This window comes from Haliaeetus albicilla, chromosome 3 (assembly GCF_947461875.1).
Source record: "Haliaeetus albicilla chromosome 3, bHalAlb1.1, whole genome shotgun sequence".
NCBI classification, from domain to species: Eukaryota; Metazoa; Chordata; class Aves; order Accipitriformes; family Accipitridae; genus Haliaeetus; species Haliaeetus albicilla.
The window spans coordinates 43,014,970-43,035,135 of record NC_091485.1 but is presented as its reverse complement, the minus strand read 5'-3'; the positions used below and the strand labels follow the sequence as shown (position 1 = coordinate 43,035,135).

Below are 20,166 nucleotides of genomic sequence, written 5' to 3'. Positions count from 1 at the left end.
TCTGATGCAAGACACCTAAATACACATTTCTCCACGCATCACTAGGGGCACAGTATTAAGCAATAATACTCTTAAGCCAAATGAACATAGATAGATATAAATTATTGCCAGAATACTGGATGACACTTGCATCAGTCTAAGATCTGGATCTCAAAGGCTGTTCGAAGGCTAACAAAATAATTGCTTTGTAGAGTATCTGCCTACCTGCCAGTTCTTACAGACAGGTTCTGGCCCAAGAATCTAAGTAAGTAGGAAGGTCCATGGTCCCAAATGCATGTAGCAGCCCAAGCCTCTGCAGATTTGGCAAGAGTTTCATCCCAAACCTGACAAAATAAAATCTCCTTAGCAGTAGAACAGAAAAACCAAATAGTGATCACAGTACAATAACACAAGAAGCAAGCATCTTAAGTCACAAATATACCACATCAGATCTGTAACTAGGCAGAGAGCTCTTGAATTCAGAAAACTGTGGGGCAGCATGTACAGGATCTAGCAGGATTTGCCCTATCGCTGGACAGAATTCCCGCCCACGTCATCAGAGGAAGCCAAGTGTTCAGATCTCTCTTTTTTTCTGGTAAAGCCCTTCACTGAACAGGCATTCTCCTACCATTTTCCCCTCTGTGTTGATGAGATCCATGTGTGGAGAGGAGTGAAACGTTGGCTGGGACTCAGAAGGTTAAAGTGAAGGAGAGGCACATGGGGGAGAACAATTCAGCACAGGTATTACATACCCCACAAAACCCCAACACATTTGAAATAGGATCTCAGGAGTATCTATAGCCAGAGAGAGTGTGTGTGGCAGCTTTTCATATTTGAGGCCACAAGGTCAAGAAAAGGGATTCCACAAAGGCAAAGACTATGGATAGTTTCCAGGTGCAGTATGAGTTTCATCACATTATTCTGCATGGGAGCTGACATTGCTCGCTGCCTGGAATAAAAAGATAACAGCTCTGTAAGAAGAGACAATTTGACTTCTTAAGTTTTCTAATGATAGGAACATGACAAGTGAATTTAAACACTGTTTCCTTTATATGTTTTGCCTGCTCACTTACATGCTTGATTTGTAACTCTGCTGTCTTCTCCACACCAAATAGGCTTGCCTCAGCAATAATGGAGATATCAGCAATAGAACCTACTGCACCACTGGAACTCCAGATAAAGAATATCTCACTGTTATATTACAAGTATGCACAAATCCTAGCATATCTTAGTGTTTAAGTGATACCCAAGTAGGCTGTGGATCCTGGAATTAGATGCACATTTTGAATACTCCCAGTGGAGTGTTTTAGTGTAGGACAGTTTTAATGAATTGCAGGCAGAAAGGCAGGAACAGAATGTGGTAAAATCACCTATCCAGCCCATCACAGTTTTTTAAACACAAACCCACTCATAAATCTTGAGTGGCTATGAAATAAAGAATATGTTCTCTGAGGTATGAAATAAGGGGCAAAGTCAGAAATAAACTTGTCAAAGGATAAGTTGGCCCACATCACAAATATTTTCTGTACTATGAGCTAATAATGATTTCTAACACTGAATTCATAGTTTTAATTTTGCAAACCTGCAAAGTGAAAAGGCTAGGTCATGGTCTAGGACAGTAATTCATGCCCTGACTCTGGCAGTTTGTGAAATTTCTCTAAGTGAAAAGGACAAAATCTAGTAAATTTTATGAAATTGCTGCATCATTGAACCATGTTTTTGCTAATATGGACTGGGTGAGGTACCTCCTAGATTAAAGCTGAAGAAGTGCCACAGAGATCAATATGAACCCTTAATGCAAATGATCTTCCATTCAAGTGGAACCACCTTAGGGAAAGTAATATGGATGGCGCTTAAAGCAGAGCAGATTTACTTTACGTCTCTTCATAAAAGGTCCCAGAACAAAGTCAAAGCAAATTGCCAGTAAAGGACAAAACAGAGAAGTGTTAGGAAGAAGCATGCTAAGAATGAACAGTCTTCAAGCCAGGGAACACTTTGACTTCAGGTCTGAAAAATGAAGGGAGTTTCTCGGAGGAGTTAGAGATAAGTCTATAACTTGGGAAGAGAAGGCTAATCTGGAGCACTAGGGTACAAGAGAGGGGACTCAGGACTGCTCTTGCACTGTCCAAAACCCAGGAAATGCTCCAGGGCCCAAGGGGAAGAAAACTGTACAGACATTTCTTCTGCTTTGTATCTTTGCCGTTAAGTCAACTAGCTGCATGTGGCCAGTGTACAAAAATCCCTTTATAATCTCTGTGGTACATCAATGGTCCCAAAAAGAGGGCTTAAAGAGGGGGCAACAGGAGGTACAAGCATAAAAGTGCGCCTGGGGAGTGTGCCTGAGAGGCTGGGGCCACAGTCGGCGTTTGGAGCCTGCCCAGGCCCAGGGGAACAGAAGAGCACATGGATCCAGTGCGTGGGTCCAAACACAGCTGCCTGGTGTGCATCCATAAGGGGCAGGTCCGCCAGGACTGTGACACCCCATAAACACCCTCCTTTGCTGGGATTAATCATGTTTCTGGCACGAGTACTCTCTGCCAGGAGGCTGAACATGAGGTTTGCGTGCTTGCTCCCAAGTGACCTGGCTGCAGTCCCACAATAATCTAAATGTGTACTGTATTTGCACAAATAGCACCGAGCTCCTGATTTCCACCCAGCATATTTTTGCGTACTAAATTGCCTCGCAAAATAGCATGTTAGGTGTTTGAAAGAAATGTGAAGACTGGATTAGGTTTTCACTATTAATGCCCTCTATAAACCAGGCATGGCCCCCGCCTTGGACACTGAGAGCATTGCTACTCCGCTTTCATTTCTCCTCAGCTTCATTTTCTGGTTCTCGGGAATCATCTGCAGCATTTGATTGGTAAAGTTTCAGGGGTTGTTTCAAATTCAGTTAAAAAAGTTGTGGGTTTGGCAGGTAAGCATTACTGTGATATACAGCGTGCTCTGCTTTCCATTATCTATTCACTCTTGACCACTCTCTGGACATATGAAATTTTTAGCAAACATATAAAAAGAGAGAGAAAGAGAAAGAAAATAAACACTGAGTAAGAAATAAGGGGGAGGGGAGCATAAGCAGCATCTTTTAATTTCCTCCATTCCTTCATTAGCAGGCTAGTGAAAAGCCTTTGTACACAGTCCCCTCCTGCTATGTAAATAATTTCTATTTCATGGGAGAAGATAAAGTGCTTCACCTTGTTATTTTATTTTATGTTATTTTCCTAGAAGAAAAGGTGGTCTCAGTCCCTCTAGGACTAGCTCTAGATCATCTCCTCGAGAAAAGGCAAATAATTAATATAGGCTGAAGCAGAAAAATTATTATCTCATAATGACCTAAAATCTTCAAAACTGTAAGAGACTGTACCATCAGTTCACCCCTTTCAAAAGAAGTCTGATCCTGAGTCCACACTTGTATAAACTTGTATCTCAGTTCAGTCCCCTGTTTTGGGCATGTACGAGAAAATGTAAGAGACATTTAGATTTTTGAACCCATGAGGCTTCATTGTTGTACATAGATAAATAGCATATAAAGAAATAGAAAAATATCCCCAAAAGAGAAACTGAAGTTACTTGAAAGCCAGAGGGACAGTTTCTGTATGAGGAGAAATTAAAAAGCTCAAGGTAATTAGCAAAGAGTTTAAAAAAACCAGTGTGATAAAATTATAAACTCTGAAATGATGGCCAATCCAGTGTTCCTATTAAACATGTTACAGAAAGCTGCCCAACATGAACACAACATTGCAAAAGGGAAAAAGGAGAAAGATTTCCATACTCAGTGGGTCAAGATCTGAGGCAGTGACTCATCCTCAAATGCTAATCATACAAAGTCCCAGTGCCAAACTATGCTCATTCTCTCCCTTGAGATAGCAAATCTTCATTTGCTAGGTCGTTAGTAGTTGGGGAAGCAGTCACCTTCCTTCCACCCAGTATAAAGATCCCCCCCAAACTCTCCAGATCACTGCTTTGGTCCAGCAACGAAACCCTCCCCACCCCTCAACTGGGTCTAACTGAGCTGCGATAGAGTTAAAGCGTCTCACCACACTTCCACTGGCAACTTGAAGTGAACATCCTTTGGCCAATTTATTTTTCTTTCCTCAGCCAAAGATTATTTTCCTAGAAAGCTGTCCGACTGTGCTCTCTGCACTGCTCCCTGCAAAACTACACTTAAAAACTACACTTCACTTGAAAATTGTCAAGAGGACTGAACACAGGGAACAGGCCAGTGCTTCTACACCGGGAGTTTCAACACCAGAGACCACTTTATGAGGCTTTATGAGGCAGCTCTGGGGTGTTCTCTGCACTCACACAGCACATGCTGGTTGAGAGTTAGGATTAAAATTTTAGCATTAATAAAATCAGCAGGAATTTTGCCAATGAGGCCAGAATTTCACCCAAGACAGTTTTTGTTTGTTTGTTTCATTTGGTAAACAAATAGTAAAAGAAATTATTTTATTCCCATAATGTATAATAACCAATAGAGTGTAAAATGAAGTATCTTTAATGTTGAATGAAATTTCTTGAAGCCCAAAAAGTGAGCTTCCTTCCCCAAGGGAAGCACTTTAATGTTGTGGGTAACAGTTCCCTTGTACCCTCCTTTTCTATAGCTGTCTGTCAGTTGTTCTTAGATAATTTATATGTAGAAGGGATGGAGCTGCCCTTTTGTTCTTTATTGGAACAGCTTTGTTTGAACAAGAGGTCCTGGTCACAACTATCCTTGGGTATTAAAATGATGGTGAAGCTGAATAAACATTATGATGAAGAAAAAGAAGAGAAGCAACTACAATATTACAAAGATCTGTCCACAATATTTGTTGAAAAATAATTGGCTGCCCTTCCTACACTGATAGGTATTCTTTGAGAAATGCTGTATGTAACCATTAACTATAATTTGCACTTAGAAATGCAGTTCTTCTGTCCATTCTCATTACAGTCAGAATTGTACTCCTAATATCAATTGTTTAAATGGAGTAGCTTTCTCTTAACACCTTGCTCAATGCACATCTCAGGGGGCAAACCCTGTTGCAGAACAGGAGGTAAAGCTGAAAGCAAAAAGGTACTTCAGACAGCAACCTCACTACTTTATCTGTAAGTAGAAAACACTGAACAAGTTTACCAAAACAAATTAAATGGAGCGCTCTTAATCCGAATTATTTGTTCTTACTGCAAACTTTCTAAAGGACTGTTGTATTATAGCAAACATACTACTACTCTAGATACATTTACCCTGTAGTAATTTTACTTGAAAAGTAGAGTTTCATATTCCTAGTTTTAAATGCACTACTGCAACATCTATTAGCACAGCCTGAACATGCAAACTTTGCTGAGAACACCTGTGAATGATGGATATATGAAGTCATGGTTAAATTACACTGACTAAAACAGAGCAGGGATTCAAAGCAGCATTCTCAGGGTCTGGAGCCCATCATTAGCGCTAACGAAACATCAGGCTTCAGGATTTTGATGGTATCAAGGAACTGTGTAATTTGGGATCTGTGCCTTTTAAAGCGGGGGGCATATATTCACTATAGGCCTTTGGTATGACTAGGTCAAATAGTCAATGTCAACCCTCCTTAGGACCTTCCATTTTCATGCAGCACTTCTCACTTTCGCTGCACAACAGGTTGGAGTCCTTATAGTCTGGCGTCATAGTATTTGTCCTGTGTAATTACACAAAAGTTAGGAAACTAAGACTTCTTCTTGTGTAAGGTCTGATTCAGGACCTCTGGATATCAGTGAAGCTCATGATATGACTGTGTTTTTTCCTTAAATTAACCTGTCTCTGTAAGATAGTCCAAACACAGCCACCACATTTCTGCCTGTAACCAGTATTAAAACACTGGATTTCAAGCTGTCTTTGTGAGATGTCAGTCTGCAGTCCACAGGGCTCTAGGAAGCAGCCTGTGTCTCTCAGAGCTCAGCTTGGCCATCCAAAGGATGCCAACACCTGGAGAAAACACTATGTCAGGTCATTTTCTGAGACTTTTCCATAGCTGGAAGAGCTAGAAATACAATACATATAAGTGCATTTACTGAATATTAATTTCGTAATTTGCTGAAATAGGAGGAAAAGCTCAATCACAGAATTAGCCCTGTATGTCTATTACTTTAGCTACTTGATCACATGCCTTAAGGTTTCTCATTGGTTTAGAGAGTACTTTTTTAACATTTAGCAAAAAGAGAGGAGAGAGAAGGTTTCCTTACTCTGTCAAGGCTCTCATATTTTGAGTGATGCAAATGAGTTCTGGGATGTTACAGATCATCCAAAGTATCGCTAGCTAAGTCAAGAAAGGAAAGGACAAATGTCTTAGAACTTCACGTAGACCCTTGATGAACGCTTTTCTTAAAAACAGACAATTCCTACCCCTGCAAGTAAAAAAAATTTATATTCCTAAATTGCTTTTATATATACCAGAATATGTTAATGATTTGTTTCCCATTTCTGCAAGAGGGTATCTCTCTCACTATTTGAAAAATAAGCAGAATTTCAACATTTCATAATTTTAAAATGGAAAAAAAAATCTGTCTGCTCTATAAATATCAAAATGGGCATCAATTTTTATTACATCTCTTCAACACACTGTCAAAGAAAAAAAGAAAGACAATTAATAATTTTCATCTTCCATGTTGTTGATACCTATCCTCAGATTTATGATCTGATTGGTAAATTCTCCAAAACATGCTGTGATTTTTTTTCCCCCACAGAAAGCAATTACTGGCTTCTTCCAAAGTCATCAGTAAGATCTGTCAACACTTTACTGCATTTACTTTCCTTAAGAGTGATGTTACATTATCTTTTTCTGATGACTCACTACTTCAAAAGTAAAGTACATGCAGATAAAATGTTTATTTCGGCTTTCTCACAGGCAGACAAAAAGGACTGATTCAAGCAGAATACCTTGCAAGTAAAAAAGATACTTAAACCAGTAATATTTTTAGAGCTGAAAGGGTAATTGGAAACTAATGTTTTAGTAGCCCCACTATAGATACCACACCTGAGAAAGAATGACAGATACTGTTACCTGGAATTGCACCCCTTTGTCAGTTGTTCTTAAAGTTCAGAATTTGGAAGAAGAGGAAGTTAAGATCCATTATTCCTGGCAAATATGGGAAGAAAAAAAAAATCAACCTACCCTTTGGTAGTTTGTTTCTTCATTATGCAATGTGTGGAGAAAAGAGAAGAATTATTCAGACGGGATGACCATTTAGCCAAGGATGACTTTCCATGAAAAAGCTGAAACATTTTTAATTTCTGTTTTTCCTGATTTTCAAAGACTAAAATTAATCTGAAAACAGATTAATCAGATACCTTCCCTGACATTCAGAATGCAGATTTCCAATGACAAAAGAAAATATCTGACTTAGTATTGTTATATCCTTATGTATGCCTTGTTGTATGAGAGAGAGAGACATCATTACTGAAGCAAATGGCAATGAACTCTCTTCTTCTCTGCAAGTACTCTGAAATGGTTATTAATGGCAACAGGTAGCAATAAATTGTGATCTAAATACAAAGGGAGCAGAATACAGTGTGCTACACTCTATTAATGCTTTTCTCATTCTCTGTGGATATGTGTTTGTAAAATGGATGGTTTTAGAAGCATTTAACTCCACAGCCCTCATTGTCTCAAAGAAAATATGAAAAAAATGTGAGAAGAAGGAGTGCTCCTTCCCTGAGATTACCAGCAGACGGATTGCTAGACAGAAGATATGGGTTGACTGGGGAATCCATAAAGATATGTTTTTAACCTGGTAGCCTTGGGGGTTTGCTACTGATCATTTTAAAGCATTCAAGCAATATAGAACCATGCTTCCATTCTTCTTTTGCCATCATAATCCTTAATCTTTCCTGGCTCAGTTTTATTGCTAGTAGCAAGGAAGCTCCCCTCACTTGCACAGGAGTACAAGAGAACCTCAGCAGAATATTGCTCTGAGTATTAAATACCAGCAGCAGGCCTCAGTACTTTACTGTCTGGTTGGGGTTTTTTTTGTTTTTTTTTTTTAAATATGACATACCAGCTAGGATAATAGTCTGCGTATTTGTCAGTGGTAAAACAAGTACTTTAAGCAAAGCATATACATCCCGGTCACTCACTACCCTCCTAGGAATTCCCTGAGTGCCCATCGGGCGAGGGCTGCTGCCCATAATGCCATGAGAGCCGTGGTGTGACCAGCCCCTCAGCTGGCTGCCGTCGACTGTACAGCTGGAGTGACAAGCACCAGGTAGAGGTTTGAGTACAAACTCAGAGCAAACAGGTGAAGTACACTGTTTTAATCACTCTCTTCATCCACAGCTTCTTTACACAACTGCAGTTATGTGATGAGATTGCAAATGAAATGTTGAGATACACAATTTGAATACAGTTGCATGGCAAGACTGTTACATTTTGCAGTAATAGAAAGCAGCAATTTGTTTGCCAGTTTTGGCATCTTATTTGTCATTAATATGTTTACTGTGGACTCACATTAGTGTCTTCACATTGTTATTTGGCACAAACAAATCCACAGTGGTTCCTACGCGCCTCAGAAAGGTGGCCAGCAGGACCTTCTGTAAGCAGTAATCAGTCAAAAAATTAACCTTTCTACCTCAGACTTCTGATTTCATTCTCCATTAGCCCTGTGCTTCCACTTGTTTGCCCAGCTGAAGATCAGAAGCTCTTACTTCCAGAATGGCAGCAAGTGGGAAAGAAGAAAACCTCAATTCAAGCAATTCCTCCCTGTGAGCAAAACACTGGGAAGCTGAGGGATAAAATCCAACATATCCAGCCCATCTGTGCAGCTGCACTCCGCAGCTGCTAGGGCAAGTCCCAGAGCGGATTAGCAGATGTAGGCTGCTACCCTCCAACATGCAGGTCTTGTCCTCATGGGTCATTCAGCCGCGCTGCCTTGCACCGGCCATGCCACTTGCACGTGCAGCGGCCATTTCTCAGAAATCCCACAGCAGCGTGCAGGGCACGCAGGGCTCCCTTGCACAGCTTCTCCCCTTCTCTTTTGTATAGTCAAACCTGTAGCACTTTCAGGTTCAGAGACTTCCTGTAGGACCCCCCACCACGTCCACTACCCCAAATCTGGCACAAAGCTTAATAAAGCAACCCATCAGCCCTTCTGCCTGCACGCTTTTTCGGCAGAGTGACTGAAAGAGCCTCGTCTCTTTGCCTTCACTTTTTTCAATACATACTGTGTGATGAAAACATATGAGCTCATTGGAATTTATAGACAGATTTGGCAAACTTTATATATTTATTTGGGCTCTGAGATCATTTGGACTCTAGGCTCTCTCTCTCTCTCTGTGAATATGAATACTTTTTGCTCTCAACTGCCACCTGTTAGAAATTTTACTGTGCGTACTGTAATTGGTGCCTACCACATGTGCAAGTCAATTCCCAAATGCATTAGGTAATAATTACAAAGTTTACACAGAAAATTGCCAAAGCCTACCCTCTAGAGAAAAAAATCGTGATGGGAATCACAGTTCTGTACTTCATTCTTTTGCAAATAAATAGAGGGTTAATACATCAAGCTGCTTGTCCAATACTCCACTGCAACTCAAAGTAAAATTGTGCAATGTTTTATAGTCAATTTACTCTCATGTAACCAAACCTCCAAACATCTGATTCACACTTCTGAAGGGCTCAGTATTAGAAGGTCTGTCTTATAGTAATCAGGGCATCACCAGACAGATGTCCAAGAAACCTGATTGCCAGAAATTCTTTTCTTATGAAAATTCAAGTCTGTATTTTATACAGAAGTTTATATTCCTGGGTGTCTATTTGGTCCAAATTCAAAGTGCTATCATTTGAAGCTTGACCACTGCTAATAGTCAATTTGTTTCTTCTAAAGGTTGTCCGCATTTCTTTTCATCTTTGGCACCAGGCTTTTAAACAATAAGAAACAAAGAAAATTGGGAGGTTGTCAGATTTAATAACAATAAGCTTTCCTGATATGCTAGTATTTGTTTAGCTTTTGGAAAAGTTAAATATCAGAGCTACATATCTTAAAATATTCAGTGCTTTCCTAACCTACTGCAAGGCATATTTTAGTTGGCAAGAGCTTATCTCAGAAGTGGTAACAAAAAGGACCAAACTTTGTCTAGCTCCACGTCACCCTAACCATTGGTCATAAGTCTGAAGAGGAAGGTGTCTGACCTCTATCATTTTAAATATGATCAGAGCAAATTGCTTTTTCTCAAAACCACAAAATGTGAATGAAAAATGTATTTCTTCTGTGGCTTTCTGTATCTCTTCTATATGAAAAAAATCCACATTCTTTACTTTTTTTGCTACTAAACACTGAAGTATTTCCTTAAAACAAAAAATGTTCTTAATTTTTTAAAAAGTTTTCAAAGAAAATACTTATTATTTTCTAAGTAGCTTTAACTGAAAGATATGGCAGCGTGACACAAAAGAAAACACATAGCAACTTCTTCTGTCTGCAGGATAAAGAGTAAGAACAATAGTTCTTTATTCTCAGAAGAAGAAAGTTCAATTTAAGATTCTTTCTTTTGATACAGATTAACACATATCAATGTGCAGATAAAGATGCAAAACCAATTCATTCTCAGTTGCATTAAAATAGACCTCAAACCCTATCCCAGGGTACCTGCAGATGCATTCATATATGGAGGTCCATGTGCTGAAGACAGTATTCTGTGTACAAAAAGCAAACAAGTGATTATCCTGGGGTTTCCAACTTTTGCTGTCTTTAGGATACACATTTCCACACACCTGGATAGACTATTCTTCTCTTCAGATTTTCTTTTCAGGTACAGAAAGAGGATAAAAAATGTTGAGAGGTTTAAGGTTACTATCATCTCCATTCATGTATGAAACGAAGGACTGTGTACTTTGGATCAAGATTCTTGTGAAAAATGCCCTGTCTCTGTTTTTAGCCAAGAAGTTCAAGAGGTGCTACATTTAATAATAAAGGAATGTCTAATTCTGAGGGCTCTGGGCAGGCTGCTTTTCTATCTGAGACTTTGCTAGGTTGTTTTTTGTTTGCTTAAACTCCTAGAAGGCTTTCTGCTAATACTAAATTTAAATAATGTAAATATTCTCTTCTAAAACACCATCAAGATGGATGTTTTAAAATTCTGATGCATAATACATTGGAAAGGAGCTCTAATACCAAAGCAAGTTTAACACAGCCATTCTTTATCACAATATTTATCAACAATAGTGTTTTTGGGGAAGTTCTTCACATTTTTCAAGGAGCGCTTTCCAGGAAAGGTTGTTTCTGTTCAATCTTAAAGAGGTCTTCTGTCATTCACTGTGAACATAACTGATGGCTTTTGTACTTCATATAGCTAGCATCCACTTGGATTTGACTCTAGATGAACACGAGTTTAGTTACTGAGACTGAACGAGGGTTCCTAGCCTTTTGCAGATGAAACTGCTAGAAAAATGAGCAACATCCTGCATCTCATTGATAGCCAATGAGTAGGACAATGGTGCAGTAGGAAATAGATAAGTGGATAAACTCACCTGTGAGGCAGTAGAGCTAGGTAACTCTGTTGTGCCAAAATTAGCAGAAAGTAAGCTACATCTACTCTAGCTTTCTTTCAGCTTACTGTCAGTTGGCATGTTTTGCCTCCACTGCAGAAAAAAGCTGAGTACGCTGTAAAATGAATGCTTCCTTTCAAAGCTGTCATGCAGACAGACACCCCTAACTGTAACCACGTAAACCAGATCAGTTCTTTCTGGTTTATTCTAATTTTCTGAGAGGATTGATATTCCAGAATTCATTATCCCATGATCTTCAGACACTCCTGGTGCTGGGTTGTGGCACCAGGCAGAAGGGACATACTCTGTTGGCTAAACAGAAACACAAGTGGTAGGAGGGAGAAACTGGAACCAGTGAAAACATTTCACCATTACACCCCTTCTCATTTGTCTCACCTCACTTGTGAATTCCCAACATAGAGCAAGCTAAAAGTTACGGCAAACTGGCGTAGGTGGAATACACTGAGGAAGCGCCAAGTTCCTTGATAATGTCTCCTCTCAGAGGACTGGGGTGGACTATACTTAGATTTACTTTGTGCTCTGGCATGATGAAAAGCAGATTAAGATCTTTGTACCCTAAGTCATCATCTGATTACTTTATTTCAAGCTTCACCATGTATATAGGATTTAGGGGAACAGGGCTATTCAATAGAAAAAGTAAGCTGCCAGTAACTTCTAGAGTAAATTCTCCATTGCATTATGGCACTTGTGTCTTTAAACATGCATAGTTAAAATGATAGGCCTAATCTGCTTAGACATTTAAGAGTGCTTTTCACTTGATTTCACAAAGGAGCTGTAAATGGAATGCAACTGTAATTTGCTCCAATATGCAGAAGTATTGTAAGACATGCACATGGAAATTAAGGAAACATTATATGCATGCATGCATCTCAATTAATGCCAAGAAAATTGTCAGTAAATACATAAAAGGTAATGTTTGAAACAAAGAAGGAGAGAAATTCTATTAGGCAGTTAAAAAGTGCATGTAAAGACTAATTATCTGAGTTTTAGAGCGAAATATTTAGGTTAGACATTTGGAAATAATTTCTATTCCTAAGGTAAAATATTTGCCAAGAGATGTGACTGAGACAGCATCACTATACGTGTTCAGGAGTAGACAAGATGAAAACCATATGTATTTAATACAGAAGGAAGTCCTGCAACAGGGCAGGGATAAACTATATGAATTAAGAGATCCTATCCAACTCATTAGACATAAATCTTGAAGGAACCAGCCCTGCAATCCTCACTCACAGACATGGATGATTTCAGTGGGACCATGTAGATGAGCCAGGGCAAACAACTTAAGAACAAAATGTCCTCTAAGATTTAGAATGGTCTGTAAGAAACTACAGTGACAACAGCAAAAAATAGGTAAACAAGTTGAGAAGCTTATTTATCAGAAATGCTTTTGAATTGGAGAGAAAACCAAATTAACTCACTTCTTCCATGCCCATATAAAAGGCTTTAAGCATTAAATAGGACTTTGGAAAACTTTTTTTTTTTTTTTTTTTTGGTCTTACCTATCCCCTATTGCATATTCACAGAGCATTTTTAAGATCACCTTGACAGCAAGAAAATTTTATCAAGATTTTCTAGGAGCAAAATAATAATGCAGTTATTTACATTTGTGACCACTAAGTGGGTTATTTTCTTGCTTCTCTGATCCAACTATTTAAGTTGTCTGCAGATCTTCATGGAAAGGAAGCGAAGTCTCCAAAAAGGGTCACTCCTGGGCCTTACAGAGTGAACAGATTTCCCCCATGATTCACATGGCCTCCATCACAGGACTACAGGAGCTTCTTTTGGAACACAATTATTTTTCTTTTAGAACAACAGTTCATTTCCTTGTCCATTTTATCATGGTCTTTCATGTGGATTTCCTAGAAATGAATAGGCTCAGATTCTCCATTCCCTTCCAGCCACCATTCCTCTGCCACCAGCTCATGAGAAGCTATCTTTGTGTTGCCATGAAATAACTCCTGGGTATCCAAACTAACTCATTTCAGGCTAGTCTGGGAATCTTTCACTATTCTGAGTCCTACAAAGTGTCATGTTCAACAGGGGGGACAGATTTTCCCAAGTATAAAAGTGCATTTATGCAATCACTGAACAAAAAGGAATTTAAACTGTATCAGAACATCTTCTATACCTAAGCAGACACAAGTTTATCTAGAGCATTTTTCTGCTCTTAAAATCTTCAGAAAGCATTCCACAAACATTCAGCTTCGTGGTTTTGTGTGTGCAATCCTGCCCCAAGTATTATACTTCAGACATGCTATTGCCAGTCTACTAATGACTATGTTGACCAGTACTGGGCTCAGGACCCATCCTTGCAGAGCCAGCAGTGAACTATTCACAGCTTGTCTTTTGGTATGGCTCTTTAACAAGTTATTCAGATCGCCTTAGAGTACTCTTAACTAGAACTGATTTTCCCACTTTGCCTATGGGAATGCCATGGAGGACAGTGCTCATTAAGGCCCAGCCATATCAGAGTTACTGCTTCTGCTTGTAAGCACTTGCTCGACCAGGTTTTGCATGCACACAGTGACATGGGTTACAACGAAGATCATATGGCCTTTTAAGAAACTGGCGTCAAGTGGGGATGACTGTAGGGAAGGTAAAAATAACATTTGATTTTCATAGGAATAGATATTTCATTAATGAATGTTTTGGGAGCCTAAAGATAGTACCAATGCATAACAAATGACATGTTTTATGAAACTCAAATTTCAGCTAGCAACATATTGCAAATCTTTGCTGGCCTACCAAGTAGCTGAGATGTTCCAGAAACGCAAAACAGGCCTCTGTAGTACAGAATTAGCATTCAGAGAAAGGGATTTGTTTGTTCACAGACTTCCAGCAGATTTGCAGATTTACATACCTCTCACACTATAGAGCTGCAGGCAATTCTATACCTCACTTTTTCTGAACCATGAATTTTATGGAATCTTTCTGCTTTCTCCAGAAAAAAATATGCAAAGACAAGTGGAAGATTTTCACCCTTTGCCAGGTCAAAACTATGGTGTCATCCTTCTTTCTGCAGGTATGACATCAGCTTTTAGAGCACAAGCAAAGACTGCAGAATGACAGGATGAGGAAAACTGAAGGATGTCATAAGAAGATCCAAATTAAAAGGTCATTAATTCTACATTATAGGCCTGAAAGTTCTTGTTTCCTTTGTCTTTCACTTTCCTTCACATAGGCACCGACTCTAGATTTGTACTTGCAGAAAAACTTCCAGTTGAAGGCATCAGTAATACCAGAACCAGAACCAAAAGGAGGACTACTTTAAAATCTTACGCATAGGGTGCTAATGTCCCAAGGGAAAGATTTCCTAAAGTCTAAGTGGCCTAAGACACACCACTTTCTTTCACTAGGGACTGATAATAGAACAATGCTTCCCATCATTGCTTTTGATTTCCCAGCTGTCCACTGTCACTGGGGACTGCATACAACAGGCTGGAGCAGCACTCAGATCCACCTCTCCCAAAGAGAATTAAAACACTCCGCCAGCTCTGCCACTGCAGTGTTCATCTGAACCTCCCCTGCCTAACGTGTGTGCATTCAAAGCCATTCTTCAAGACCTCTCATCCAAAGTCCTACAGCACACAAACTTGCCAGACAGTAGGGGCAGACAGAAAAATGCCCAAGGAGTTCAAAGTATAACACACTGAATGTATAAGAAGCAGACTGCATCAGGGGAAGGAATGGAAGGTGTCAGGGAAAAAAGCCCCCAAAAAGGTTGGCTGTGAAGAATTGGAATCACAAGAACCAACCCACACAGCTAAACCCTGAGTTACTACCAGTGGAGAAGAAAAAGCAAATGAAACTATACAGAAGTGAGAATGCGATACAGCAATTCCTGGGAAGAACAGAGCTCCTAACAGAATTAGGAGAAAAGAACAAAACACAATTTAATGTGACTGTGGACAGAGAAAAGATGAGAAAACATCTTTTTCTTGTGCTTCCAAACTGCTTAGTCCTTCTCTACTTCAACACACTTACAAGAGATTTCCACAGTCTACTGCATCTGAGATTCCAGCTCTCTAACATGTTTCCTTTTTGGTCATTCTTAGGGGAGATGGGAAAGGCCACTTTCATCACTACCACTGCACTTTTCCACAGTGTTCAGGCACGGAACACACACTCTCTAACATTCTTTCAGCACAGTGTACGTTGTCTGCTGGTAATAACAAATATGTTGCTATCTTATTTATGACATTGAGTATTTTTTGCTATCTTATTTATGAAAATGAGTATTGACTGACACAACATCTTTTATACATAACAGCGGCAATCTTATGTCCCCATAAGACAAAACAGATGCTGTGCCATACACTGAAATTATACAGACACCAGCAAATGGACTAAGCAAGTTCAAATGGCCATTACTGATACAGGTGTCCTCAGTCTTGGTATGGCTTACACCACCATGTCATCTTCAAGACCTTCCTACCAAAGCCTTTCTGTAGCCACAGAGATAAAAAGTTGATGATGATAAATTTGTTGGAAGTTGATAAATAGATGATGCCATGGCTACAAACCAGACAGCAGAGCAAGCGATGTGTGATGTTGCTCACTGGGTTTTTTTTTCTCTGTAAAGTTACGTGGGACACAACAGACTGACTAAATTCTGAAAGAGAATTGGTGGCACAGGGGTTCGCTGCCACTTGGGGATCCAAGTTCAAGTTGCACTCTGGATCATTATGTAGCCTGAGGTGCTGTTCTGAATTCTGCAGCATGAAGTCACAAAGTACTTTGAGACTGGGAAACCAAATGTGAAAGACAGCCTTAGACCTTGCCCTTGAGATTTCTGATGGGGCTGATGCTGACGGGGACACAGGTACAACCTATGGCTGGTTGGTACTGTTAAAATCAATAGGAAGATGGGCAAGGAAAAGAATACCATATAAGCTGTAAAGAGCCTGGCTTCAGTCTTGATTTTGTATCAAACCTTGCACAGTACTATTGCAGAGCAAAGCTGGAGCAGAACACCCAACCAATACAAGTAAAATCTTGGCAGTTTTTGCATATGAGTGCATTAAAAGAGATTTAATCAAGGAAGCTTGCTTTCTCTTTTGAAGTTTTTTTACTGAACAGGCTAAGAACACTGCACTTACAAAACTCTTGGGAATATGACAGGGTGCTGGCTTCACTTAAGCAAACTGCAGGAGCACATTTCTAAAACACACAAGCCAAGGAAGGGCATGGTAGGCTGCCATTCCCTCAGACATTACAACAAAGTTTATTTATGCAGAATCAAAGGAAACGTCAGTGGAGAGCACAGCAATGAAAATGATGACTGAGCTTGACTTCTGACCTCTCTGTTTTTTCTGTCTCTGACCTTTCTACTTAACCAAACTTCAAACTCAGCCTATGGTATGGCAACAGGCATTTATCCTGCAATGTTTTGAGTGCACTCAGCATTTTGAGGTGCTGCTGGGATGTGCTAAACAGATTATATGCTCAAATCCAGATTTAGGTAACATCTGTGATAGAAAGATGTCCAAATTGTTAGTCATTAGTTGCTAAAAAGGAGGAGTCGTTATTACTATTATCCTCATTTTATGTCAAACTGATGGTGTCCTGTTTCTCAAAGCTGTTAACTGTCTGTTGTCATATGAGAAACTCTGTGACTTTAAGCAGATACTATGGTGCTGACACAACTTGTCTGTGCTTTCAAAACAGTGTGAATACCTTACTCAGAAGGTAAAATTTTTTGCTTGGCCAACCTATGTTTAACATTAGAGCTCCACAGTATGCATGTATTCAAAGTTGGAACACAAAATAGCAAACACGCTGCTTTAGCTAGTAATGCCAAGTATGAAATCACCATGAATGAATAACTTCTATCATACCTGCAGGAACAGATAATTCACATAATAAGTATTTGCCAATAAGCGGAAAAGATGCCTGCCACAAACATAACATTTTGAGCACACTGAAATCCTACATGCTAGAGAAACACTTAAACGCAGCATTGTATTTGGTGGAAAAATAAAAGTATTAGGTGCACACAAACAATATATGGTAAGTATGCACATGAGCATGAGACAAACAGTGCATCAGATGAACTACTTTGCAACTACAGTTTTACCACATTGTCTCCAAAAGTATTATGTGTGAAAGAAATTAGAAATGGTCATTGGCTATCTTTTTGCATACATCAGGGCAATGACTTTCAGTAAACTCCAAAAAAGCAATGGGGCTACTAATGATTAGCACTTTAAACACATGCAATCACATGTTGCGATCACTTACTATTCTTCAGGCCAACAAGAAGTTAACTCACAACTTCATTTACTTGGTTCCCAGAAGCTTCATTGGGACTACTCATGGCAATGGAAATTCAACAGGGTGAGCAAGAGGCTCAGAGCTCAGTGTTTAGCTTTTGCTTGCTTAAGTTAATGCAATTTAAAAAATGCAAGGAAAGAACATTTTACTAAGCAGTAATAGTTAAAAATCATTCATCCACTTAACTAAACCCTCACAATTTGTTTAAGAAAATGAAATCACTGACTTACAGTTTGTTTTACCCTGAAATAAACAAAGTTCACTTACCATATATTCCATGTTGGAAGCAGGTGGGAAGACTTTGCCTCTGACTTGATTATGATAATCAAGAATGGCAATCATGTCATTTTGTGAAATGTAGCGCTTCCGCCTGGCTTTGGGAATTTTTGCAGAGTCCAGATGAGCTGCCAAAGCTGTCTCAATGTCAGTGAAGTTATTGTCTGACTGGAGTAGGTCAGTGGAGTTGGGTAACACTAATGCACTTGTTTCACAGAGAATGGAAAATAAGAAAGCACAACTGATTGCAGCGATTACTGTCATTTTGGGGCCAAAGGAGAAAGACAGGCCACAGAGGTACTCTGCTTTAAGTCAGGACAGTAGAAAACAGATCTGTAGAAGAGAAGATGTCAAAGATGTGATTCTGTACATCTGGGTAGCAAGACAAAGTGAACTGGCAGGCTGTGATCAGAAAAATGATTCTGCCTGTCAGCCCAACCATAAAAACAATCCAGTCAGAACACACGTTAGTGAGCAATTTTCAATAACCATATAATCACCATAAGTGATATGTTCTTACTGCGAACACACCAAATGAAGTATCATTATACCATGAATTACATGATCAGAACTAGTAGTATTCCTGAAACAGTGACAGTGCTATCACACCAGATCAGTCCATAAACCACACTGTAAATCTTTTAATGGGGAGATTGCAAGAAACCTCACAGAATGTTTTCCACTGAAAATGAAAAATACATTCTAGGCTATGCATCCCACATGCATGGATTGTTTTGACACAATGTGGCACAGAGAAACTAGTAGGCAAAAGAAAACATATAAAGCATGAAAGCAGGACATCTTAGAAATAGCATTCAAGTCTTAACTTCAGCAAAATGTGATGAGCATTGATAAAACTGCATGCAAAGCAAACTTACTGAGTTGAATGGCTTACCTCTGGAAAATAGAAAAAAAAAAAGAATACAGTCTATTGTTCTCCCAGTATATATAGCACTCTCCTATATGATGACAGGAACCTTTGTGAAGGAGTGTCTCTTATTACAAACCCCCAAAGAACAAAACTCTGCTGGTTTTGGAGCTTCTGGCCACAGGAGCTGCTAACAGCTTTTATATGTTACAGTCTGTATGAGCCCGAACAGGCAGTTTCTCTAAAGGTCTCCGCTTAGCCAAAACGAGAGGGGAGGAGTTCTGCAAAGCACACAGGCAGCGATTGGGTGGCATCCCCGGAGTGTAGGTGGCTTGGATATTCAGTCACACCCCCAGTTTCTATAGTACAAAGAGGCAACATGCAAGACTCGCTTTTTTTTTTTTTTTTTCCGGTACTTCCTACCTTTTTTTTCTCCGTGGTTGGTTTGGGTTTGGGTTTTGGAGTTTTTTTGGTTTTGTTTTGTTTTTTTTTTTCTCTCTCCTCACTTCACGAGCATCACGCTGGCTTGGCAAACTAACTTTATTTTACGCAGCTCTTCGAGGGGCAGCATGAAGCGCGGAGAGTTCTCAAACCGCTCTTGCCCCACTCACAGGACACGGAACCGATGCAACGCCGTCCCGTCCCGTCCCGTCCCGTCCCACGCCGTGCCGTGCCGTGCCGTCCCGGGGGGCTGCGTGGCGGGGGGAGGTTGTCTGTCCCCCGAGGCGCGGCTGGCAGCGGGCGGGCAGGCTCCGCTCCGCTCGGCTCGGCTCGGCTCGGCTCATGGCGGAGCACGGCGGGTGCCCGGGCTGCCGCTGCCGCCCGGGCTGCCGCTCCCGCCTGCGCGCCGCTCCGCCGCCCGCCTCGCTCCCCCCTCCGTCCTCCACCCGCGGCCGCTCGCCCTCGCAGGCACAGGCACACGGGAGAAAACTGGAGGCAGGTTGTGGCGAGGCAGTATCAGTTACCTGAACGTCTGCCCGTGAGAAACTGCGGGAGCAGCAGGACCGAAAGCTCTCGCCAGTGCCTGGGAGACATCTGGTTCACATTAGCCAGCATATAGCTGGAATTATTTAAGCGCAGAACGGTCCAGCCACTCACGCAGCAGAGCTAAGGGCATTACGCTGAGGCCGTGACGAAAGCTAGCGGAGAGCAGCAGCGGCAGCCAGCGATTGTGTACTGGGGACAGGGGATGGGAGCAGCACAATGTCAGGCTGATCCCCTGCCAGGGCCGGGCGACCTGGGGCAACCCGT

The 20,166-nt window shown here is 40.5% G+C and overlaps 1 protein-coding gene across 1 annotated transcript in view; it reads right to left on the bottom strand.

Moving 5' to 3' along the window:
* Nucleotides 1-18,542, bottom strand: part of PI15 (peptidase inhibitor 15) — a 28,202-nt gene extending 9,660 nt beyond the window's left edge. Inside the window, exons 1-2 of the mRNA XM_009922561.2 lie at nucleotides 18,039-18,542; nucleotides 205-323 (exon numbers count right to left, since the gene is read on the bottom strand). Coding sequence (XP_009920863.1) covers nucleotides 205-323; nucleotides 18,039-18,311 — 392 coding nt within the window. The 5' untranslated portion in view covers nucleotides 18,312-18,542. The remainder of the gene's footprint in view (nucleotides 1-204; nucleotides 324-18,038) is intronic.
* Between the last annotated feature and the right edge of the window lie 1,624 nt (nucleotides 18,543-20,166).